We start from the raw sequence: 21,667 nt of genomic DNA on the forward strand, positions 1-21,667 counted from the left end.
AATGCAGCTGAAAACTACACACACTTAGAATATTTTAATTCAATTATTTTAGCAACATGGCCCAACAATTAATGTCTTGGAAAACGTAATCTGGATCTTTGCCTTCATTATCCGATCTGACCCCCTTAAGCAGCAGCAATAATGTCAAAATCATTTCTAACATCTGTGGATCAGTCCTGCTCATTGGCTTGGAAGGATTTTTGCACTGGCCTCACAAACTGCTCTCTTCAGATCCGATCACAACATCTCTATAAAGTCAGGACTTTGACATGACAATTCCAAAGCATTTGATTTCTTCTGCTTTAACCATTTTGACCACTGGTCAACCTACTTGTGTGTTTTGGGTCATTGTCTTGCTGCAAGACTCACTTTCTGTGGAGTTTGAGTTCAAAGACTGATATAATGACATTTTCACATGGAATTAAAATATGAAACTATCCCAGGTTATGTTTCCCAAAAGCATTATTAACCGAAGTAGATTGTATAGGTAGAAAAATGGTGCCTTTTGTTTCTACAATCTTTTTTTAGGCTGCTTTAGGCAGATGCAGCCCAGGTCCAGAAATAGAAAAATCACTCCAAAGCACACTACCTTCATTGTACATTAGCTGAGTGAAGTACCTATTATCTCATTTTACCCAAATGTACCTGTTTTGACTAATTTGTCCACAAAACATTCTTCCACAAGTCATATGCCAAACTTTAGACAGCCAGCAATTTCTAAACCTTCCCTTTTAAGAACTTCAAATAAGTGAAGTTTAATTAATTGAAGCATGACAAACCTTCACCAACTAGTGTGAAAATCATATTTTTATAGTGAAGACCCAGTTTATTTTTATCCAATTTATTGAAACACCTGACTTTTACCCTTTTTAAATAACCTTTTCCAGTAAATATATATTTACTACTGGAACCAAAAAGGTTTGTGTATTATTTAATTAAATTATCTTATAGTATTAGCCCCACTAGTATTTTTTTCATCTCTTTTTCCTTTTTAACTCTATGACTAATAAAACCCAGTGCTGCAATGCATATGTCAGCAGGAAATACGTTGTGGGTTGTCAACGTTTTTCCTCACCCACAATAAAAGAAAAAAAAAAAAAAAAAAGTCTACACGAATAACAGCTCAGGGATGATGCCTTTACATGCAAACCTATTCATAGCAGTACATTTATGATTTCATCTTCTGTTGTGACAGAAAATCCCAGACTACAAAATCTGAAACTTCAGTGCCCCACATTCATTGGCTGAACCAAATGAAAATGTGAATCCCTTTACTCTCAAACTCCACAAACACTCTTTAATAAAAAATATACGTTCCCAAAAGGGGTTTTGTGTAAACCTGAAATAAAAACAACAAAGAACAATCTTTAAAGTAAGACTTTATTGAAGGCCAGAGGAAACGCTGCAGCGATCAACACGCAAGTCCCCCAGTCCCCCAACATCATTCATAGTAGTGCGTAGTGAAATGAGCACAGGTTACAGGTCAAACTGTGTGGAAGAAGCTTTAAAACACTGCCGGGCTCACGTGTGTTGAGCAATCTGTCAGTCTTGTGAATAAGTTAAAGGGATAGTTCACCCAAAAATGAAAATTCTGTCATTATTTACTCACCTTCAAGTAGTTCCAAACCTGTATGAATTTCTGTTTTGGGGCACCATTGAATTCCATAGTAGAAAAAAAATAACAATGGAAGTCAATGGTTTTGGAACTACTTGAGGGTGAGTAAATAATGACAGAATTTTCATTTTTGGGTGAACTATCCCTTTAAGGTGAATATAAATGTTTCTGAGAACTTCAAACATTTTGTTCATTCAAGTGTCTCAGAGTAAAAGGCGGTTGTAAAATTACAATACTTTGTGACGATACATTAGATTTGATTAAAAGTTCTAGCAATGTAAATGTATATAATTTAATATAAGGCATTATATGTATTATATTCATATTCTAATATACATCAAATTCCTCGACAGTTTGATTTTAAGAGGTAGACGCAGTTTTGTTCTGACAACATACCATACATCTTTTTTAAGGTGCGATCACCTGCAGTACTACATTTAGCCACAAGGGACCACAATCCAACAGTTTTCTCTTGGTTTCATGTGCTACTTACAATGCACATAAAAAAAATAAAAAAAATCACACATATGGGCCAGGATTGCATATTTCTCATACTTCCAAGGGAGCTATTTTTTAAATTAAAACATTTTAAATTAAACTACAACATAATGTAAGCATATTAAGGCAATTGAACTGTTGGGACATTAAATTATAAATATTAAGGAATGATTTGAAAACAATCAGCCACCAGTCTCTCACAGCTTTATCAGTCTTTACCTCACTTTAAAAGGGGTGTGTTGTCTCTTGAAGCTGTAATGTTGGCCAGAACAGATAAGAGCAGGCAACAGTGAGCACAGATGTATATTGGCAGCCTCTGAGTTACCAGAGGACCGGACAGTCAAGGTTACTGAATCCAGGATCTTTCCTTAACTTCCAGTAAGTGTTGTTGCTCACCCAGGTGTCATCTTTGGACTTCCTGTTGGTGATAAAGCAGAAAATGGTTTTAACAACTAACTGGATTTGGCTGTGTAATGTATTTTTCCTAAAAAGACAGTAAGTAGGGTAGTTCGGTCATACTGGAAGAATCGAGGTTGATGTGTCATGTGGTTCTCCTCCAGGACTCTGCGTCTCTCTCGCTGCAGCTGTTCGATTCTCTGCTTCTGCACCTCTGCAGATTCAACATTCCCTTCCTCCAATAACCTGCAGACACAAACAGTCTCATATGATATTCATTTATCCTCGCGTAACATGACTGATGCATCGGCTGTGACACATTTATGTCAAAATAACTCCAACTACGTATGTCAAAATTACTCGCAGCATAGTTTTTCTATAATATCCAAAAGAATTGTCACACGCCAGTATGCGAGTTGTAAAATTACAATAACAAAACTTATAATGGCAACAGCTTAGCTCATCAATATTAATTAGATCATTGTTATTAGTGTGCACTCAATAACTTAATATTCATGTCATATCATTTTTAATACTCTGAGATACTGAAACTTTAAAGTATTGATAATTGTCCAGTTTATTTGGCAGTGGTCTCATCTACTGCAATATTGTTAATTAAAACTAATATTAAAACTATTACAAATAATTTTTATTTATAGGAAAAAAAAGAAATAGACCGAAATATAAATATCAGATGATAAACTTAAAAAAAAAAAAAAAAAAAGAGAATTTCTGCAATAACTGAAATAAGTTTAAGTACTAAAATTAGTAAAACTAAAAACTTTAAAAAACTAATAAATTAAAGCTAAATAGAAATATTTTTAAAAGCATAAAATAATAAAATGGCAAAAGCACATAGCAAAATTATCAAAACCTAAACTAAAATTAAAATAAAAATGTAAAAATAAAAGATTAAAAATAAGGAAAAAATATAATAACAAATGATAAAGCATTAGAAATATTAATGCATACTATTATAGAATATAAACAATATTAAAATTACCTTCATCTACTGCCCATTGGATATTCTGACTCTAGTTTCAAATTATAAACCAAGGTCAAAACTGTTTTTAATATTCAATTTTTTTTTTCATTTCATAAGTTTTCATTTATTCTATCATTGTTAATTTAAAATTTATTTAGGCCAAAGTTTCACCAATTGGTATCATTTAAAAATTACATTATATTTAGCAGCACAGTAATTGCTGTTAGCGGCATTTTCATGTTCAAATTTTGTAATGTATTATGTATAAGAGGTGAAAGTAAAATTAATCAGAATTATTAAAAATTATATATAATATCAAATCTAATTAAGTTCAATAGTTCCAGTCATATTTTTATATAAGCTTTCATTGGCAATACCTCTGGTCGAACCGTAGTCTGGTGTCTGTGGGTGGAAGAAGTAGTTTGGTAAGAAGGTCGAGCTCATTGAGCTCCATAGCAAACTTAGTGAAACCGTAGTACTGCTCATAGTCAGGAGGCATGGGATCTGTTCACATAAACACACACAAATAAAAGCTGATGTTAAAATGTTTTCATTTAAATACATTATGAAATTATAAAGAACTACTAAACACTAGCAACTGTATTGTCTGTGAAATACATCAGCAGAAAAATGAGGCACATCTAAAAAAGAGGGCAGACTGTGTGTGTGTGTTGGTTCCTACTCGTCCTCCAGATGCAGGTAGCAGAGGGTGGGCTGCCGCAGTACATCCCCTCGTGCCATTTCCCAAACAGCTTGTGCACGATTTTCCCTTTGTGATCTGTGACAGCTCCCTCTACCTCGTTCATGCTGGAGTTCCAGTACTTTGCCTATGAAGGACACAGACACGTTTGATCAGAGCATCTCCAAACAAAGAAGTGTGTAATATATTTAAACCAGACCACCTGGGTTAATTATACTGACACTAAACAAATGAGTGAAAATACAGAATTAATTCTCCATCATGGTATCACTAATGTGGCGTTATAATGAACCGTGACATTTAACAGCAAGGTCAGATGGAGAAGATCTCCAGCAGATGTCAGACTTGAGTCAGACAGTGAGCTTAATGAATCTCAGGGGGGATGAACCGTGAATAATTATCTGACTTGTGTAGAATCTCATTCTGTCCCGTTTCTTGTTGTGTTCTCCTTTGCCCTAATTGATCTCCTGTCTGATCTCTTTCTGTCTTTTCTTCACCCCTCAGTAAAGCCTGACCCGCTGTCCTTGAAGTCTGCTGGAAGTCTTTGAAGACCTCAGTGTCTGAGTTCAATTATCTCAACTGTGCCTCACAGATCCCTCATTAGATGCTAAGGAATGAGGCGCTCTCTGAAAGGCCAGGAAGAGTTGACTGACATGTTTTGGGTCACGTGTGACCTACACGTGTGAAGGATGTCAGATGGTGAAACGTAGCAGGTTTGAATCACAATAACATCTGGTCCAATACACTTGTGCAAAGAAAACGTCTCAGGTTACGTATGTAACCATGGTTCCCTGAAGGGAACGAGACGCTGCGTTGAAACGCATATGGGAACGCCTTCAGCGTGACCAGGCTCTGAATATGATGTGTAATCAGTCAAACAAGGGCGAGGCGTCACGGGCAGGGTGACGTCACGACCAGGAAGCATATAAGCACGTGCGGCGGAGCCGGCTTCAGCTTCAAGTCATGAAGCAAGCGCTGGCAGGGATGCCGGAAGTGTGGCAACGCGACGCAGCGTCTCGTTCCCTTCAGGGAACCATGGTTACATACGTAACCTGAGACGTTCCCTTCCAGGAACTTCGAGCTGCGTCGAAACGCATATGGGAACGAGATACCAACGCCGCCAGACTGACAAGTCCCTGCCTGGTGTCAGGACGAAAGGACAGAGGAGCCGGGAGTGGCTCGGATGTCGAGGTCATAGAACCTAACGAAAGTCAGGGGTGTGGACCACCCAGCTGCGTTGCAGATGTCCTGCATGGAACACCTGCCCAGAAGGCCTTGGAGGCCGCCACACCTCGGGTTGAGTGCGCTCTGACTCCCACCGGCGGGGGGAGCTCAGAGGCCTCGTATGCCAAAGCCATGGCACCCACAATCCACCTACTAAGAGGAGGGCTTCGTAGCAGGAAGACCCCTCTTAGGCGGACCATAGCACACGGGCAGCTGGTCCGACTTTCTCCACAGGGAGGACCTGTGGATGTATGCGTCTAGTGCTCGCACTGGACACATACGGTTGTGCTTCTCCTGGTCTGGCTCCCCGAAGGGAGGAGGACAGAAGGCCTGCAGTACGACCGGCTGTGGAACGACCGATGGGACCTTCGGAACATACCCCACGCGGGGGTAGAGGAATACTTTCGCCGAACCGGGCGCAAAGTGAATAGAGGCCGTAGTCAGGGCCTGAAGGTCACTCACCCTCCTCAGAGAGGTGATAGCCAATAAGAAAACGGTCTTGATAGTGAGGAGTCTCTCAGTTATCTCCTGAATGGGCTCGAAAGGTGCATTGCACAGAGCCTCCAGAACCACAGCCAGATCCCACGTAGGGACGAGATCGTACCGGAGGCCTCAGCCTCAGCGCACCGCGGAGGAAACGTGTAACCAGGGGGTGTCTACCCACTGGAAGGGAACTTAAGAATTTCAAAAAAATGAAACATTTCAGAATGTATTTTTTTCTCACAATGGACAAAAAACAGAGGCAGCTGACCTTGATGAAAGTGACTTTACACTGGCATTTTTCACTGTTGGAGTTTTTGATGGAGATTTCTCCGTAGTGCTCGATCCAGCGCTGCCCACTCAGAATGTTATGAATACATGATGTCACTTTATTCCATTCATAGTGATCTCCAAAGCTGAAGGTGAGAGGAAAGTGTGAGTGTACATACATATTTACTAGTACCAGGACAATATTTTGTCATTCTGAGATTACCGGATGATAATCATGCTAGGTTATCTGATTAACAGAAGTGTTAGTTATTAGTGTTAGTTAACTTCTGTATAAATAAAGCCATTTTTTAAAACAGTGGATTTTAAGTAAACATTATCTAAAATAATTGTTCAAATAATAGCAGCAATTTTTTGTATGTCTCATTATATAAATACATTATATTTAGGATATTTATGCTACTAAAACGTTTTGGGTCAGTAAAATTGTTTTTAAAAGAAATGTGCACTTTTATTCAGCAAAGATGCAATCAAAAATGAAAATAAATGTGTTTACACTGTTACACCAAAATTTCTATTTGAAATAAATGCTGTTCTTTTGAACTTTTTAATATGCAAATCTGTATATTAGAACGATTTCGGAAGGATCATGTGACACTGAAGACTGGAGTAATGATACTGAAAATTCAGCTTTGCCATCACAGGAATAAATTACAATTTAAAATATATTAAAATAGAAAACAGTTATTTTAAATTGTATTTACGACATATTTTTGATTTAAAAAAATTCCAACCTTGGTGACTTGTGTTAAATATATTTCTGGCCTAACCATGACAGGGTGAATAGGACCCAAAATACGAACTGGCATAGAATAACAGAATAGCCTAAAATAACAGAATATTTTGCATGAATGACCAGCTGACTGTATGTTTTACTCTTTTATGGCTACTTGTAAATAAATAAACAGGAATGAAATGTTGATTTGAGTGAACTTATTTTATTATGCGAGAAGTACTTGTTACCCAAGTACTTGTTGCAGACAAATTTCCAAAACAAAACAACAGTAAATCACCAAAACTAGAACGCATTGTAACTTTTAAAGTATAAGCTGAGTTTGGTGCAGGACACTGAGCTCCATTCACAGGATTTGCAAAACCCGTAGAACAGAGGAAGCGGAACAACCCACTCGGCAGAGACAGTCTGTCATCATATGTCATTACAATGTGTGCTGCTGAGTAACTGGCTGCTGTTGTCACTGACAACTTCAACACCTCGCTGCCCCAGTCTGCTGTTTCCATGAAAGATAACAGCTCCAATGCTAAGGCTTCCTGCTTGCTCTCCATACTGTACGCATGCGCTGATTTGTGACTGCGTGTTTTGAGTTTGAGCTCCATCAAGTTGATTCTTTATCGTCTATTTTCTATCTTAAATTTTTTTTTATACATTATAATTTTTGTTTCTATAACGTGTGAATATATTCCCTATAGCATTTTAAAACATTACTTTTTTCAAGTAACTAGTAAAGTAACGCATTACTTTTTAATTTACCCTAAATTTAAGAAATCTTTTAATTTAAGAAAATATCTGAGTTACTTTTTCAAAAAAGTAACGCCAGTTACTTTTTTTCCCATTTATAGACTGACAGTGCACTGTGTGAACATGCTGTTACTGTAGTTCTAGACTAAATGTGAATGTGCATGAATTCATCCCACTCGCAAAAAACAGATTTAGTATTCATCAAAATGAATTAAAACAGTGAAATGCAAACTCAGAATATGACGCAAACCTGCAATAATTAAATATGTTAAACAACACAAATGTATCTAATCCCATTTTATTAATCAATGTCTTTGCTGCTGACCTTTGATGATCCAGTTCAACCATACTAATAAGCAAAAATGACTTTAGATAAACTAACAATTGTGCTTCATTGTTTTTTATTGCTGAAGAGTGTTGAACCCGCTTCTCCTGCGTTCTACTTTACAGACGTGAATTTACTTTTCCTTCAGCCTGAGGTTTATTCATTACACTTTTTGGTGTAAAAGGGCTTTTACATTTGCTATGATTAGAACTTCTTGTACTAAAAACAATCAAGCCCTGCTCATATTGAAAAAGTAACGCAAAAGTAACGTAACGCATTACTTTCCATAAAAAGTAGCTAAGTAACGTAATTAGTTACTTTTTTAGGGAGTAACGCAATATTGTAATGCATTACTTTTAAAAGTAACTTTCCCCAACACTGGTTATCACTAGTTTTATTTAGATTTTTTGAGTCTGCTTTTAGCCTATAGCCCGTTAGCATCGCCAGCGCAGCTGCCGCTAATCTTGCTTACATTGCTAATACTCTATTCACACACATTACCATTGTTTCACTGTTACTTGCTTAAATGGCGGATTTGTGTCTACCTTTGAATGCAGGTGAGGACACATTCAAGCTGCATTCGGTGCAGCTGGAGCTGGAGGCCGTGGAAAAGCAGATCCGCGACCTGGTGGAGAAGCAGGCCCAGCTGAGAGAGCAGAGAGCCGTGCTGGAAACATCCCAGGCTGACACTCACAAGTCCGGGGTAAGTATACAGCACGCTGCTAACACTCCCACCACCTCTACTCCGTGTGTTTCTCTGCACAGGCCCTGTACACCCAGGACCCATGTCCTTCACTCTGGCGCCGGGACGCCATGGACACTGGGTACAACAGCAGAAGACGCGAGCCAGGCCCCCGGGCGACGACCTCTCCTCCCCCTCTGCCGCCTCCGGTCTTCAAGATTTCCACCCGGAACCGCTTCGCTCCCTTCTGCGAGACGGAACGCGATGCTGTGATCGTCTGAGACTCCATCGTCTGGCATGTCCGTGCTACGTTAGCTGAAGGTAAAGTGCACACTCACTGTTTCCCCGGTGCTCATGTTCTCGATGTTTCTGCGCAGATACCCACGATCCTGAAGGGCGATGAGATCATCGGTACTGTCGTGCTGCATGCGGGGGTTAACGACACCAAGCTGCAGCAGACAGAGACACTGAAGAGGGACTTCAGGAGCCTGATCGAGATGGTACGCAGCACATCACCCGCGACGACGGTCATCGTGTCAGGACCGATTCCCACGTATCGATGAGGACACGAAAGGTTCAGTAGACTTTTTGCTTTAAACGAATGGTTATCGTCATGGTTTAAAGAACAGAAACTGCTCTTTGTTAATTATTGGAATATTTTCTGGGAGCGTCCTAGGCTTTTCCGTGCTGATGGCCTGCACCCCATCAGAGTCGGAGTGGAACTCCTGTCGGACAACATCTCCAGGACGCTACGCTCCATCTGACTAGTAAGCCAATTCTCAAATAACTGCTATGATGGCTTTTGTTCTACCCACTTAAAGACAGAAGTACTTGCATTGTCCAATCTATACAGACTGTGTCTGTTCCCCGAATAGCGAGGTCAAAATATAAAGTTAATGCAGGATCTAGAAAAAATCTGATCATGATTAAACCAAAAACGCAAAATAAATGAGCAAAATTTTTTTTTAAAGCTTTGATTCCTAAACATTAGATCACTCGCACCCAAAGCAGTTATTGTAAATGAAATGATCACAGATAATAATTTTGATGTACTCTGCCTGACTGAAACCTGGCTTAAACCAAATTAATATATTGGTCTAAACGAGTCTACTCCACCAAGCTACTGTTATAAACATGAGCCACGTCAGACTGGTCGTGGCGGCGGTGTTGCAATCATATGCTAGATTTAATTATATCGCATGGAATTGATCTGACCGATCGTACCTCAAAGTGATGATGTTACTGATCATTTCCTTGTGTCGTGCATGCTGCGTATTACTGATATTAATTATATGGCTCCGCATTATCGTCCGGGCAGAACTATTGTTCCAGCCACCAAAGACAGATTCACAAATAACCTGCCTGATTTATCTCAACTGCTCTGTGTACCCATAAATACACATGAACTAGACGAAATGACTAGCAACATGGGTACTATCTTCTCTAATACATTAGAAGCTGTTGCCCCCCTTCAAATTGAAAAAGGTTAGAGAAAAACGTACTGTGCCATGGTACAACAGCATACCCATTCTCTCAAGAAAGAAACTCGTAATAATGAACGCAAATTGAGAAAAAATAACTTTTTAGAATTGCGTGGAAAAACAGTATGTCCAGCTATAGACAGGCTCTAAAAGCTGCCAGAGCAGAGTATATCCACAAACTCATAGATAATAACCAAAACAATCCAAGGTTCTTATTTAGCACAGTGGCTAGATTAACAAATATACACACGCCACCCGATCTAAATATTCCCTCACAGTTTAATAGTAATGACTTTATGAATTTCTTTACTGATAAAATAGATAACATCAGAAATACAATAACAAATGTAGATTCTACTGCGTCTAGTATTTCAGCTTCATTCATCGCACCCAAAGAAAAACTGCAGTGCTTTAGAACTATAGGACAGGAAGAGCTAAATAAACTTATCAGTGCATCTAAACCAACAACGTGTTTATTAGATCCTGTACCCACTAAACTACTGAAAGAGTTGTTACCTGTAGCAGAAGGATCGCTTCTCAATATTATTAACTCATCGTTATCTTTAGGTCACGTCCCAAAACCATTCAAGCTGGCGGTTATTAAGCCTCTTATTAAGAAACCACAACTAGATTCTAATGATCTGGCAAATTACAGACCCATTTCAAATCTTCCGTTTATGTCTAAAATTTTTGAAAAAGTGGTGTCTGCTCAATTGTGCTCCTTCTTGCAAAAAAATTATCTCTATGAAGAATTTCAGTCAGGTTTCAGGCCTCACCATAGTAAAGAAACTGCACTTGTTAAAATTACAAATGACTTGCTTCTTGCTTCAGACCAAGGCTGCATCTCATTGCTAGTATTACTTGATCTTAGTGCTGCGTTCGACACTATAGACCGTGACATACTCATAGATCGATTACAAAACTATACTGGTATTCAAGGGCAGGCTTTAAGATGGTTTAGATCCTACCTGTCCGATCGCTACCACTTTGTTCATTTAAATGGGGAGTCATCTCAATTATCACCAGTAAAGTATGGAGTACCACAAGGATCTGTCCTAGGTCCTCTGCTATTTTCAATATACATGTTGCCCCTTGGTAATATTATTAGAAAATACGGGATTAGTTTTCCTTGTTATGCTGATGATACTCAACTATATATCTCAACAAGACCAGATGAAACTTCTCAACAATCTAAGCTAATAGGTTGTGTAAAAAATGTAAAAGATTGGATGACCAATAATTTCCTCCTATTAAATTCAGATAAGACAGAGATATTACTTATTGGACCAAAAAACAGTACACAGAATCTCTTGGATTACAATTTGCAACTAGACGGATGTACTGTTACATCCTCTAAAGTCAAAAATCTGGGTGTTATATTAGACAGCAACTTGTCCTTTGAAAATCATATTTCCCATGTTACAAAAACAGCATTCTTCCATCTTAGAAACATTGCCAAGCTTTGAAACATGCTACCTGTTTCTGATGCAGAAAAGCTAGTTCATGCATTCATGACCTCTAGACTGGACTATTGTAATGCACTGCTAGGTGGTTGTCCTGCATCTTCAATAAACAAGCTACAGATAGTCCAATATGCAGCGGTTCTTACCAGGTCAAGAAAATGTGATCATATTACCCCAATTTTAAAGTATCTGCACTGGCTACCTATTACGTTCCGTGTCATTTACAAAATATTAGTACTTGCCTATAAGGCCCTAAATGGTTTAGCTCCTGCGTACCTAACTTGTCTTCTACCATGCTACAATCCAACCCGCTCCCTGAGGTCGCAAAACTCTGGACTTTTGGTAGTACCTAGAATAGCAAAGTCCACTAAAGGAGGTAGAGCTTTTTCACATTTGGCTCCCAAACTCTAGAATAGCCTTCCTGATAACGTTCGGGGTTCAGACACACTCTCTCTGTTTAAATCTAGATTAAAGACACATCTCTTTAGCCAAGCATTCACATAAAGCATCTTTTAATCTTGTACTGCAGTTATATCTGATCAAATGTACATTATTATTATTCTTTAGCCTGGGTTGAACAAATCATTTTTGCTTAGATGGAACAGCAGCTACGCTAATTATGTCTCTATTTGTTTCTCTGTTTCTGCCACGGGATTAACATCCCATGGTAACTAGGAATTACAGAAGCTTCAGTCTGGATCCAACACTTAAATGATCTGAGATGACCGAACACCTGAGAAAAGATGATGCCAACCCCTCAGATGATGCCAACGCTCAGACAACATACAGAATTACCAAATTTTGCCATAAGTTAAATATATTAAGGTTCTGCAATTTATAAATATATTGTGGAAATTTTATTTCCTGTAGAGCTACTTTGCAACGATTTGTATCGTAAAAAGCACTATACAAATAAACTTGAACTTGAACAAGGACACTGACAACATCAACCACAGCTGCTGCTATAATTTGGACAGTGCAATCATTAAAGTTACAAATGACCCAGACTACAATCTGTTCTCACTTGGTTTAACCAAAACACCACCAAGACATCAGGTTACTGTTTCTGACACGTAACATGTTTTCAAAACTGTCAAAAATATTTTCACTCACAATTTCTATAAAATATTATAGAGTTTGGCATAAATAGAAAAATATATATTCATTCACACATGGAGTTTTACTATTGTACTAATTTACATGACTTTTCCACGTTTAGAAATCATACTTTTAAAATTAGGTTTCCTCATATATCCAGGTTTTCAACACAGTTGTTAAGGGGGTGAATTAAGGAATATATATATATATATATATATATATATATATATATATATATATATATATACATACTTTTTAGCTTTTTTTTGTTTGTTTTGTCTCATTATAAATCACTTTAGGTCATCGCCCCTAATTGGCCCCAGTCCCGTTTAATAGCCACTTTAGACCTTATGAGCAAAGGACCACTTCTTTTGATCCACACTTTGTTGTATATAGTGCATATTGTCAGTTTTGGGGTAATGTGTTTTTTTTCCCAACTCAAATCAGTAGTCTATGCCCATTTATTTACTTGGACTGTAAAAAGGCATACACTGTAATAATGGGTGTAATGTACACCAAAGTGGGGACATCCCATAGGCGTAATGGTTTTTATACTGTACAAACTGTATGTACTATTGCTCTACACCTACCCTATACCTAAACTTATTCCTCACAGGAGACTGTGCATTTATACTTTCCCCCCAAAAAACTCACTCTGTATGATTTATAAGCGTTTTGAAAAGTGGCGACATAGGGCAATGTCCTCATAAGTCACCTTCACCTTGTAATACCTAAGTCATACCTGTGTCATTATACACATTATGTCCTCATTTGTCACAAACACACACACACACACACACACACTTGAGTTCTCAGAAATGTTCTAATTATTTTGGATGATTCATTCTTTTACAGAAACAACAGTAATTTATGTCATGTTGTAATAATTTTGTTTAAAGCACTGAATGATTTATTGCTTTCTTATTTTTGTAGGGTTTTTAGAAAGTGCAGTCAATAGTAATGCATCTAATTTGTAACAATCTGACCATTTTAGAAAAGCTATCTGCAGAGTTGTGTAATCTGCATATTTGTGTAAATTAATTTGCCATCTGGTTGTAAAATTCCACTGCAGTAGTTATATTCTAGAGCTTGAGATGCTTTAACACCTAAGACATGGCTTGAGCCAAAAAGAGCAGACTGGCCTGTGTGTGAATTTAATAAACAGACAAAAATAAAGAACTCACCCAGGGAGAACCACATGAGAAGTTCCTACAGGTACAATCTCCATGGACTTCCCCCAAAACTTATTCCTCCACCTCACGTCTAAAATCAGTCACATATAACACACTCAGCTTCATATCTACAGAGAACATAGGCTAATTTGTACTGACACAATAAGCCTGGTATTATTAGTGTGCTGTTACCTTGCCAAAAGATGAAGTTTTTAGATTCGGCATGACAGGCAGAAATGGGGGGGTGATGGCTGACCTGGAGGATGAAAGCAGAGCAGCTGTGAAAGTCGTACACACATTCACAAACCTGCTCATAATTACAGCTTACAGAGCGCACCCTACCTGCTCCGCCACAAAACGAAAGCCTTTGTCTGGACGATCACACTCGTAGGTCTCACCCAACACTGGATTAAAGGGTTTACCTCCTGCTCTGTAGTAACTTGAAGCATAGCCGGACACAGCAAATGTAGCAATGTACACCTACAAACAGAATACAACACATTTAGTTAGTTATGTATGTTGTCCATTTCTTTTTCAAAGGGATACTTAATTCACCCTAAAATGAAAATCTGCCCACCATCAGGGTATTCAAAATGTACAGTAACTGAATTTGTTTATACATCGGAACAGATTTGGATAAATTTAGCATTACATCACTTGCTCACCAATGGATCCTCTGCAGTGAATGGGTGCCGTCAGAACAAGAGATCAAACAGCTGATACTAAGCTGAGAGACTAAGAACAATGATGGATACTCACAGTGTCACTGGATACAGTAGAGTGCAGCTGACTAAAGCACATTTCCAAGCAGGGAGAATGATTTCTGAACAATAATCATGCTCTCATGAATAACAGTGGATCCCATGATGATGAGCCTTTCTTTAGAATCCCTCTACTCCTAGACAATCACATCAGGCTAATAAAGTCGAATGCATTGTGACATCATAAGTCAGAATATGGACGTGTGTGTGTTTGTGAACTTAACAATATTAATAGCAAACATTGTAAAGATAATATACCATTAATATAAAATTATTGTGATATAATACTGTATTATGGTATATTATTTGTAACATAATGATTGTTATAAAATGCTAACTTGAAGTCAGACTATGAATGTGTGAATATTTCAATATTAACAGTAAATAATATATCCAATACTCAAATTATATATAAGCGTATCAAAATAAAATAAATTGTTTTGATATTATATAGTATTATTTTTTTATTATATATATTTTTTAGTGCTGTCTAATGATTAATCGCATTCAAAATAAAAGTTTGTTTACATAATATATGTGTGTGTACTGTATATATTTATTATGTACAGTATATATAAATATAGACACATACAGCATATATTTTGAAAACATTTACATGTAAATATTTATATAATTTATATTATATATAAATATTTTTAATATACAAATAACATATTTTTCTTAAATATATACATGCATGTGTGTGTATTTATATATAATTAATAAATATACACAGTACACACACACATATACCTGTATTATGTAAACAAAAACTTTTATTTCGGATGCGATTAATATTTTGACAGCACTAGAAATTATTTTATTTTTATACGCTTATATATAATTTGAGTATTGGATATATTGTTATTATTGTAATATTCACACATTAATCGATTAATCGTTCAGGGTCCTACACTGTAATAGGGATTTAAATTGAACATGACAATATTATTAGACTATTAATATGCAATAAGGATGAGATCTCACTTTCATGAGATATTTTAAGGAAGTGCATTTATATCTGCGAAAATTTCTATTTTGGCCCTATTTGACAGTAGATGTTATGCTTGTATTATGCTTTATTATGCAAATCCTGAGCTCTCATCTCCTCGTCAGTGATGATTCGTTACATTAGCTTTGTATGGACACAAATGTGAACATAAAGCAAAACCAGAATGCTTTGCATTCACAAATGACAATGAGAATGCCTCTTGAGAATTCATATTTGCACCAAAAATGTACATTTCTTGGCATTTCTAGCATTCACTATTTGGATGGCAACATTTCTTTTTATGTGAATGTGCACAATGACTGGGATTAGCTCAAATAATAATGCAAGTTTATGCGTGTTTTTGAATCCAAACACTTTACATATGCAAATAGGTTTACGCAATTATGTGTGTGACCTCTTCCTACCATGCGCTCAAACGGGTCCTGTGTGTGTGCAGCCTTGTCCAGCAGTTCGCTGTACTCCAGTTCCTCACACAGTCTCTGCAGTGTGTTGAGCGGCTCGTTGAGTTGAACAGGCATGGCTACTTTAGACAAGTCCTTCCCGATGTTGTTCTTCAGGATGTTCCACAGACTGATGTTGCTGGTATTGGGACTGGGGGAGGGAAGACAAGACCGCCGCTGTTCCTGAGAACCACCGTTCTCTACACAAGTTGAAAAAGAAAAACGCAGTTCAGGAGCCTGATCTCCAAAAATGTCTTAGGAAGTTTGCTTGTCAGTGCCTTTTCTGAACACACCAAATCCAACAGCTGTCAAATGTAGATCGTAAGAGATTCCCTGAATCTTTTAAATAACACTGAATGACAGTGAAATATCAATGACATGAGGAAAAATGTGGCATACCCACCTGTCAGTCTTTCATTCTCCACCTCGTTGCTGAAGTTATCCATAGACACGTTGTCACTGATGTCACTGATATATGAGTCATCTTCCGAAGGCTAGCAGGAAACCACACATCATCATTACAGGCTCTTTGACAATATAAATGTAGCACAGAGCACCAAGCAGCTGAAAATCATCAACATGTGCATCTCTCCGCACTCTTTAATAAACCACATTATCAAAACCGTGTTTTTGGGTCCATCACTCCAATGAAAAAAATGAAGAAAGTTTTTTGTGGTACAAATTCTTGCAGAAGCCTAATTCTGCATGAGGTATTTTTAGAGAGAAGCAATTATCTCAATTTTCATATTACTTCTGTTACAGGACACGCTTGAGCAGGTCGGCCTGAATGTGAGGCAGAAATGAAGTTAGAATGAGAAAGCAGGGATGGCAGACAAGCTGTGGAATGTCATGCGTAGCACTTATTACATGTTTAATATAATTAGTCCTTTCCTCTGCCTACTAATAGGGTTTGGTTCAATGTCTGCCTGAGGTGAAGGAGAAAGCAGAGGCAGCTGGTCTCCTGAGGATGTGCAGTAAATCAATTGGACGATTTGATAGAGCTAGGCAAATACGTCAGTCCGTGGAGCGGAGTTTAAAAAACATGACACTATACTATAGTATAACTGTGTGTTGTACATGGATACTTCCAGGGTATGACTCATTTTGGTCATTTCTGGTGCCCAGCTGTACCCTTACTGCACTGACACTTAGAGCAGCACATTTATGGGACTGATAGAAAAGATGGGATTTCATTCTCACCTCATTTTCTGAAGAGCTAGCTGACAGCAGCACTTCCTGTGCATCAAAGAACTCCGATAGAGACTCTGTAATGGAAGCCCTGCTCTCATTGGACACCTGGTGGACAAGAGGACGGGAACCATCACTGGAGTCTTGCTTCTGTATGAAGAAAAATCATGGTTTCAAGTCACAAAGCCGAATGGGTGAAAAGCAAAAAGAAAAAATGAATTAATTATATTAAATAATATATTAATATAATATAAAAAAATAATTATATTTTTTTTAACCGTTCAGTTTTTTTTTCAGTGTTTTGATAACAATTAAGCACACTACCCCCCCAAACTTCTCATTACTGTAACATGCAAAATAAAACTCCTAACTAATGTAATACAGAACTTAATAATCCAGTCAAATTAACCCTCCTACTGCATTCAAGACAGTTTAGACATGGAAGAACTTTATACATTTTTTATCAATATCAATTTATAATTTTAATAATTTATCATTTTAACGTAACAATTGAATAGCTTATTTATAATATATAATATTTTAAATGTACATTGCAATGCTTATTTTGTTCTTAGCTAACTTTCACCTATTACAATATATACTGTATATTACAATATTTTGTAATATACAGTATATTTGGGCTCTTTCGCATATCACACACTTTTGACATGGTAAACATGAATATACATGCATAAATAAACTATAAACAGATAAAGATTTAACAAATAAACTTGAACTACAGTCCAAAGTGAATGCATTAATAAAATGGTAATAACATAGTAATAATCAATGCATAGAAATGTTTGCACAGCTGCTAATTAATGAGAAGATATTGATCACATATGTTTTAAATATGGTTTAAGAAAAAAAAAAGTTTTATAAGCTCACATTCCACTGGGTCAAACTGACCAGCGATATGTATGAGTAGGTTTTGAATAAATTATGACTGAATTATTAAATACCACCAGTATTTTTTTTTAGTGTGAGAGTGATGAGAATGAGATTTTTCAACAGTTATGAGAGTTATGATTTTTATGCAGTGGGCTATAGAGATCTGTTATGTGTGTCTAATTGTCATGAAAATCCTTAGGGATGCACCGATATGATACCGATAACCGATAATTCTTTATATTTCAAACGCGTTGAAAAACAAAAAATCACGTTTTTTATAATAATGTTCTCATTACAATGTTATATACACAACATTCCCAATCATAGTTCTTAATGTTGTTTTATGTAGCCTTTTTGACAGACTTGCCCTGCACAAGTTGCACTTAAGTGTATTGCCCTTTTCAAAGTGAATCCAGTCATTTTTCAAGCAATTCAAAACCATCATGGCGAACGGTGCGCATCTGAAGTGTCTCTGAAGGAAATACTACATTATTTATCTGCTTTAAGATATTAGCCAAATTTTCATATCAGGCCAATAACAGTAAAAATGAACATTTATCAGCCGATACCGATATGGTGGCCGATATATCGTGCATCCCTAAAAATCCTTACGGAAAAAATATCATTGGTCTTAAAATAGGCTTCATTTTCATTACATGATACATAAATTCTTATTTGTTTCTTTTCATTTTGAGATTAAATTTGTCCCAGATATTTTTTGGCAGCTTTCATGAGATTCACCTCATTAGCTCACATACGAAGCAAACAGGATACAAGTTCCCAAAAGAAGATTAAGACAAAAATGCAGAATGAGGGAGAATAATTCTTATCAGCACAAGACTAAGTTAAAAAACTAAATTGGCAAACAGTTTCTTTTTTAATCATGACTTGTTATGAAGCAGTCAGACAAAAAGGAAAGACAGTTGGCAGAGCTTTGCAAGCTAATTAGCGTAAAAGCATTATGTTGTCGAATATCAATTAGGGAAGTTGGTTATTGACATAGCAATTCCACAGGAACATAATGCTAATAGCATGTGAAGCGTGGGTGCTGTATATAAGGTTGTTAGTGAGCGTGCAAGTGGGTTTGGGCGTAAACTATCCAGAGATATGATTAACTGGCACTACTGAGTCTGACTCAGCCTCTCCATAGAGTATCTGTGGATTCAATTAGCATAAATCAACTTGAGCCTTAGGTTTTATCCTGAGGTAACAAAAACTATGCAGTTGACAAATCTTACGCTAATTCTTTCTACAATAATGAAACCTCTACTTGTGAAAAATTAGCAATGATGAATAATGAAAAGCATGGTTGATGGCAGCTATAGAATGGTCTGGTCTTGACAATGGCACTAATGATAGCACATTTCCCAGACCCACCTGCAGGGGGCCAGGGCTGAGGTTTATATGGACAGAGGGATCAGAGATGTGCGACTCAGCGTGTATCTTGCACAGACGCTCTCGCAGCTCAGCGTTCTGTGTAACAGCCTGCAAAAGCAACCAGCAGATACTCACATGGCTTCCACATAGAGCTTCTAACTATCAGACATACCGTAAACAATGAAAAGAAAACAGATCATTATTTATTCACACTCATCTATTTCAAAGACATATATAGTGACTAAAACTAAGCAAAGACTGTTAGGGGCCATTCACGCAGAACACATTTTTCCATTCCATTGTGCTACTTTCTATTGTTTTTCTATGTAAACATGATAGACAGACATCTTTGACCTCTGCATTAGTCTTTTGCATGACACTGTGTTCTAAAATTGTGGTGCTCAAGATTAAAAAAAAAAGTGTTTTGAGACTTTACGTTTTTTTCCCCCCATTCCCCTGCCCATGTATATGTGTGGATGCCCCGTATTTAAAATAAATCGGAAATACATTCTCAAATCTTGCACTTGTTCAAATGTGTGTGAAGATATGTCACAACAGTTTTGATGATTAAATGGGCTTCATTCTTTAGTTTTTCATAATTGTTTAGATTTGTGGATTCATTTTAACTGCCAAGTTTGAATTAGACGTGTCACAATTATATCGGTACTGACAATAACCGTGAAAGTGAAAAAATTAAATACTAATATCCTGTCAATATTATACTTATGATAATATTGTAAATAATTCAGTACCAGTAAGGATTTGGCTGACACTCCAATATAGTAACTTATCATAAAACTTAAAAATAAGTAGAGGCAGTGTGTAGCTACTACTGCCGTCACTAAACCAGTACCAGTAAGGATTTGGCTGACACTCCAATATAGCAGCTTATCATAAAACTTAAAAATAAGTAGAGGCAGTGTGTAGCTACTAAAGTCACATTAGATGACAGGCAAAAGTGAACATGGGCCAAACAAATGGAAACAAAAATAAACAAAGATGAATTTGATAACTTTTTCCCCCCAAAAATGTATATTGATACACTTTAATAAAATGATATGATCAGAAGTGCTAGAGTGGGGGGTGTCTGCTTCACAATAATGTGACTCACTGAGGAAGATGAGTCATAATTCAGTGTTACAGAACTCGATTTAGCACAGACTGTTTTTAGCATGTAAAAATGTTGCTGTGAGTGTCAACACTATAGTTCACAAGATTCATTAGAAGCTCGACATACTCATACTACAATAGCACATCCAAAAGTAATTCTCTGCACTTTATTAGAAAGCTCTAAATCTAAATATTGTCTTATACTTTGGCCATTCATGAACTGATATAAGAGCAGCATGTTTACATCAGCACCAAACAAGAGCTCTGCTTGCATGCTTAGAAATGTTTAGACAAGAAATTGAACGATTGTTAGTAAATAGCATTGAGTCTGAGGAAATGCTCAGAGAGGAAATGTGTGTGTGTGTTTGTGTGCGTACAGCAGCCAAGGCATTCTTCAGTCCCAGGAGCTGGGCCGAGGGGGCAGGACAAGACTCGTGCTCCAGCATCTGTTTAAGTCTCACTTTCTCTGTCGTCAACATGCACAGGGCTGATTTCATGGTTGTATGAACTGGAAACAAACACAAAAAAGAGTCAAGCATCATTTTAGAAATATACATAAGAACAAATCATTTAAGGATCTGATTTTGATTCTCACATCTTCATGCATGATTTATGAAACATGATCTGCTTGTAATTTGAGGGAGTATTCATGCAATGCCTAATAATCTCTGAGTCATATGTCAGGAAGAAAAAATGCGTATTTTAGTGCAGTAAAATGCGTATTCTCCACTTTCATTATAGCAGGAGTGTGAATGATTTCACCAAAGTTTACTTCTTCAATATGTTCCTGTTGAATATAAATGAGTACTAGAACTGAGAAACGGATCTTAGAAACAAGGATGTTAACCTCATATTTTTCGTACCTAAACTAAAACCTAAAATTAAAAATCTAAATAATATAATATATAAATGCTATTTCGAAAATATTATATATACACTACTGTTCAAAAGTTTGAGGTCAGTGTTTTATTTTTAAAAGAAATTAATATTTTTATTCAGCAAGG

At 37.0% G+C, this 21,667-nt stretch overlaps 1 protein-coding gene across 3 annotated transcripts in view; it reads right to left on the reverse strand.

The window, feature by feature from the left end:
* Positions 1-1,362: 1,362 nt before the first annotated feature.
* Positions 1,363-21,667, reverse strand: part of LOC306877705 (oxysterol-binding protein-related protein 3-like) — an 87,985-nt gene continuing 67,680 nt past the window's right edge. Inside the window, exons 11-23 of one of the 3 annotated variants that reach the window (XM_079429622.1) lie at positions 21,041-21,171; positions 19,554-19,661; positions 17,298-17,435; positions 16,501-16,591; positions 16,062-16,297; positions 14,227-14,364; positions 14,077-14,140; positions 13,897-13,975; positions 6,170-6,314; positions 4,177-4,321; positions 3,872-3,998; positions 2,633-2,755; positions 1,363-2,531 (exon numbers count right to left, since the gene is read on the reverse strand). In XM_079429622.1, the coding sequence (XP_079285748.1) occupies positions 2,435-2,531; positions 2,633-2,755; positions 3,872-3,998; positions 4,177-4,321; positions 6,170-6,314; positions 13,897-13,975; positions 14,077-14,140; positions 14,227-14,364; positions 16,062-16,297; positions 16,501-16,591; positions 17,298-17,435; positions 19,554-19,661; positions 21,041-21,171 (1,622 nt within the window). In that variant the 3' untranslated portion in view covers positions 1,363-2,434. The remainder of the gene's footprint in view (positions 2,532-2,632; positions 2,756-3,871; positions 3,999-4,176; positions 4,322-6,169; positions 6,315-13,896; positions 13,976-14,076; positions 14,141-14,226; positions 14,365-16,061; positions 16,298-16,500; positions 16,592-17,297; positions 17,436-19,553; positions 19,662-21,040; positions 21,172-21,667) is intronic. The other 2 variants (XM_079429624.1, XM_079429623.1) reach the window with 2 other exon arrangements.

Source organism: Barbus barbus (genome assembly GCF_936440315.1).
Source record: "Barbus barbus genome assembly, chromosome: 12".
NCBI lineage: Eukaryota > Metazoa > Chordata > Actinopteri > Cypriniformes > Cyprinidae > Barbus > Barbus barbus.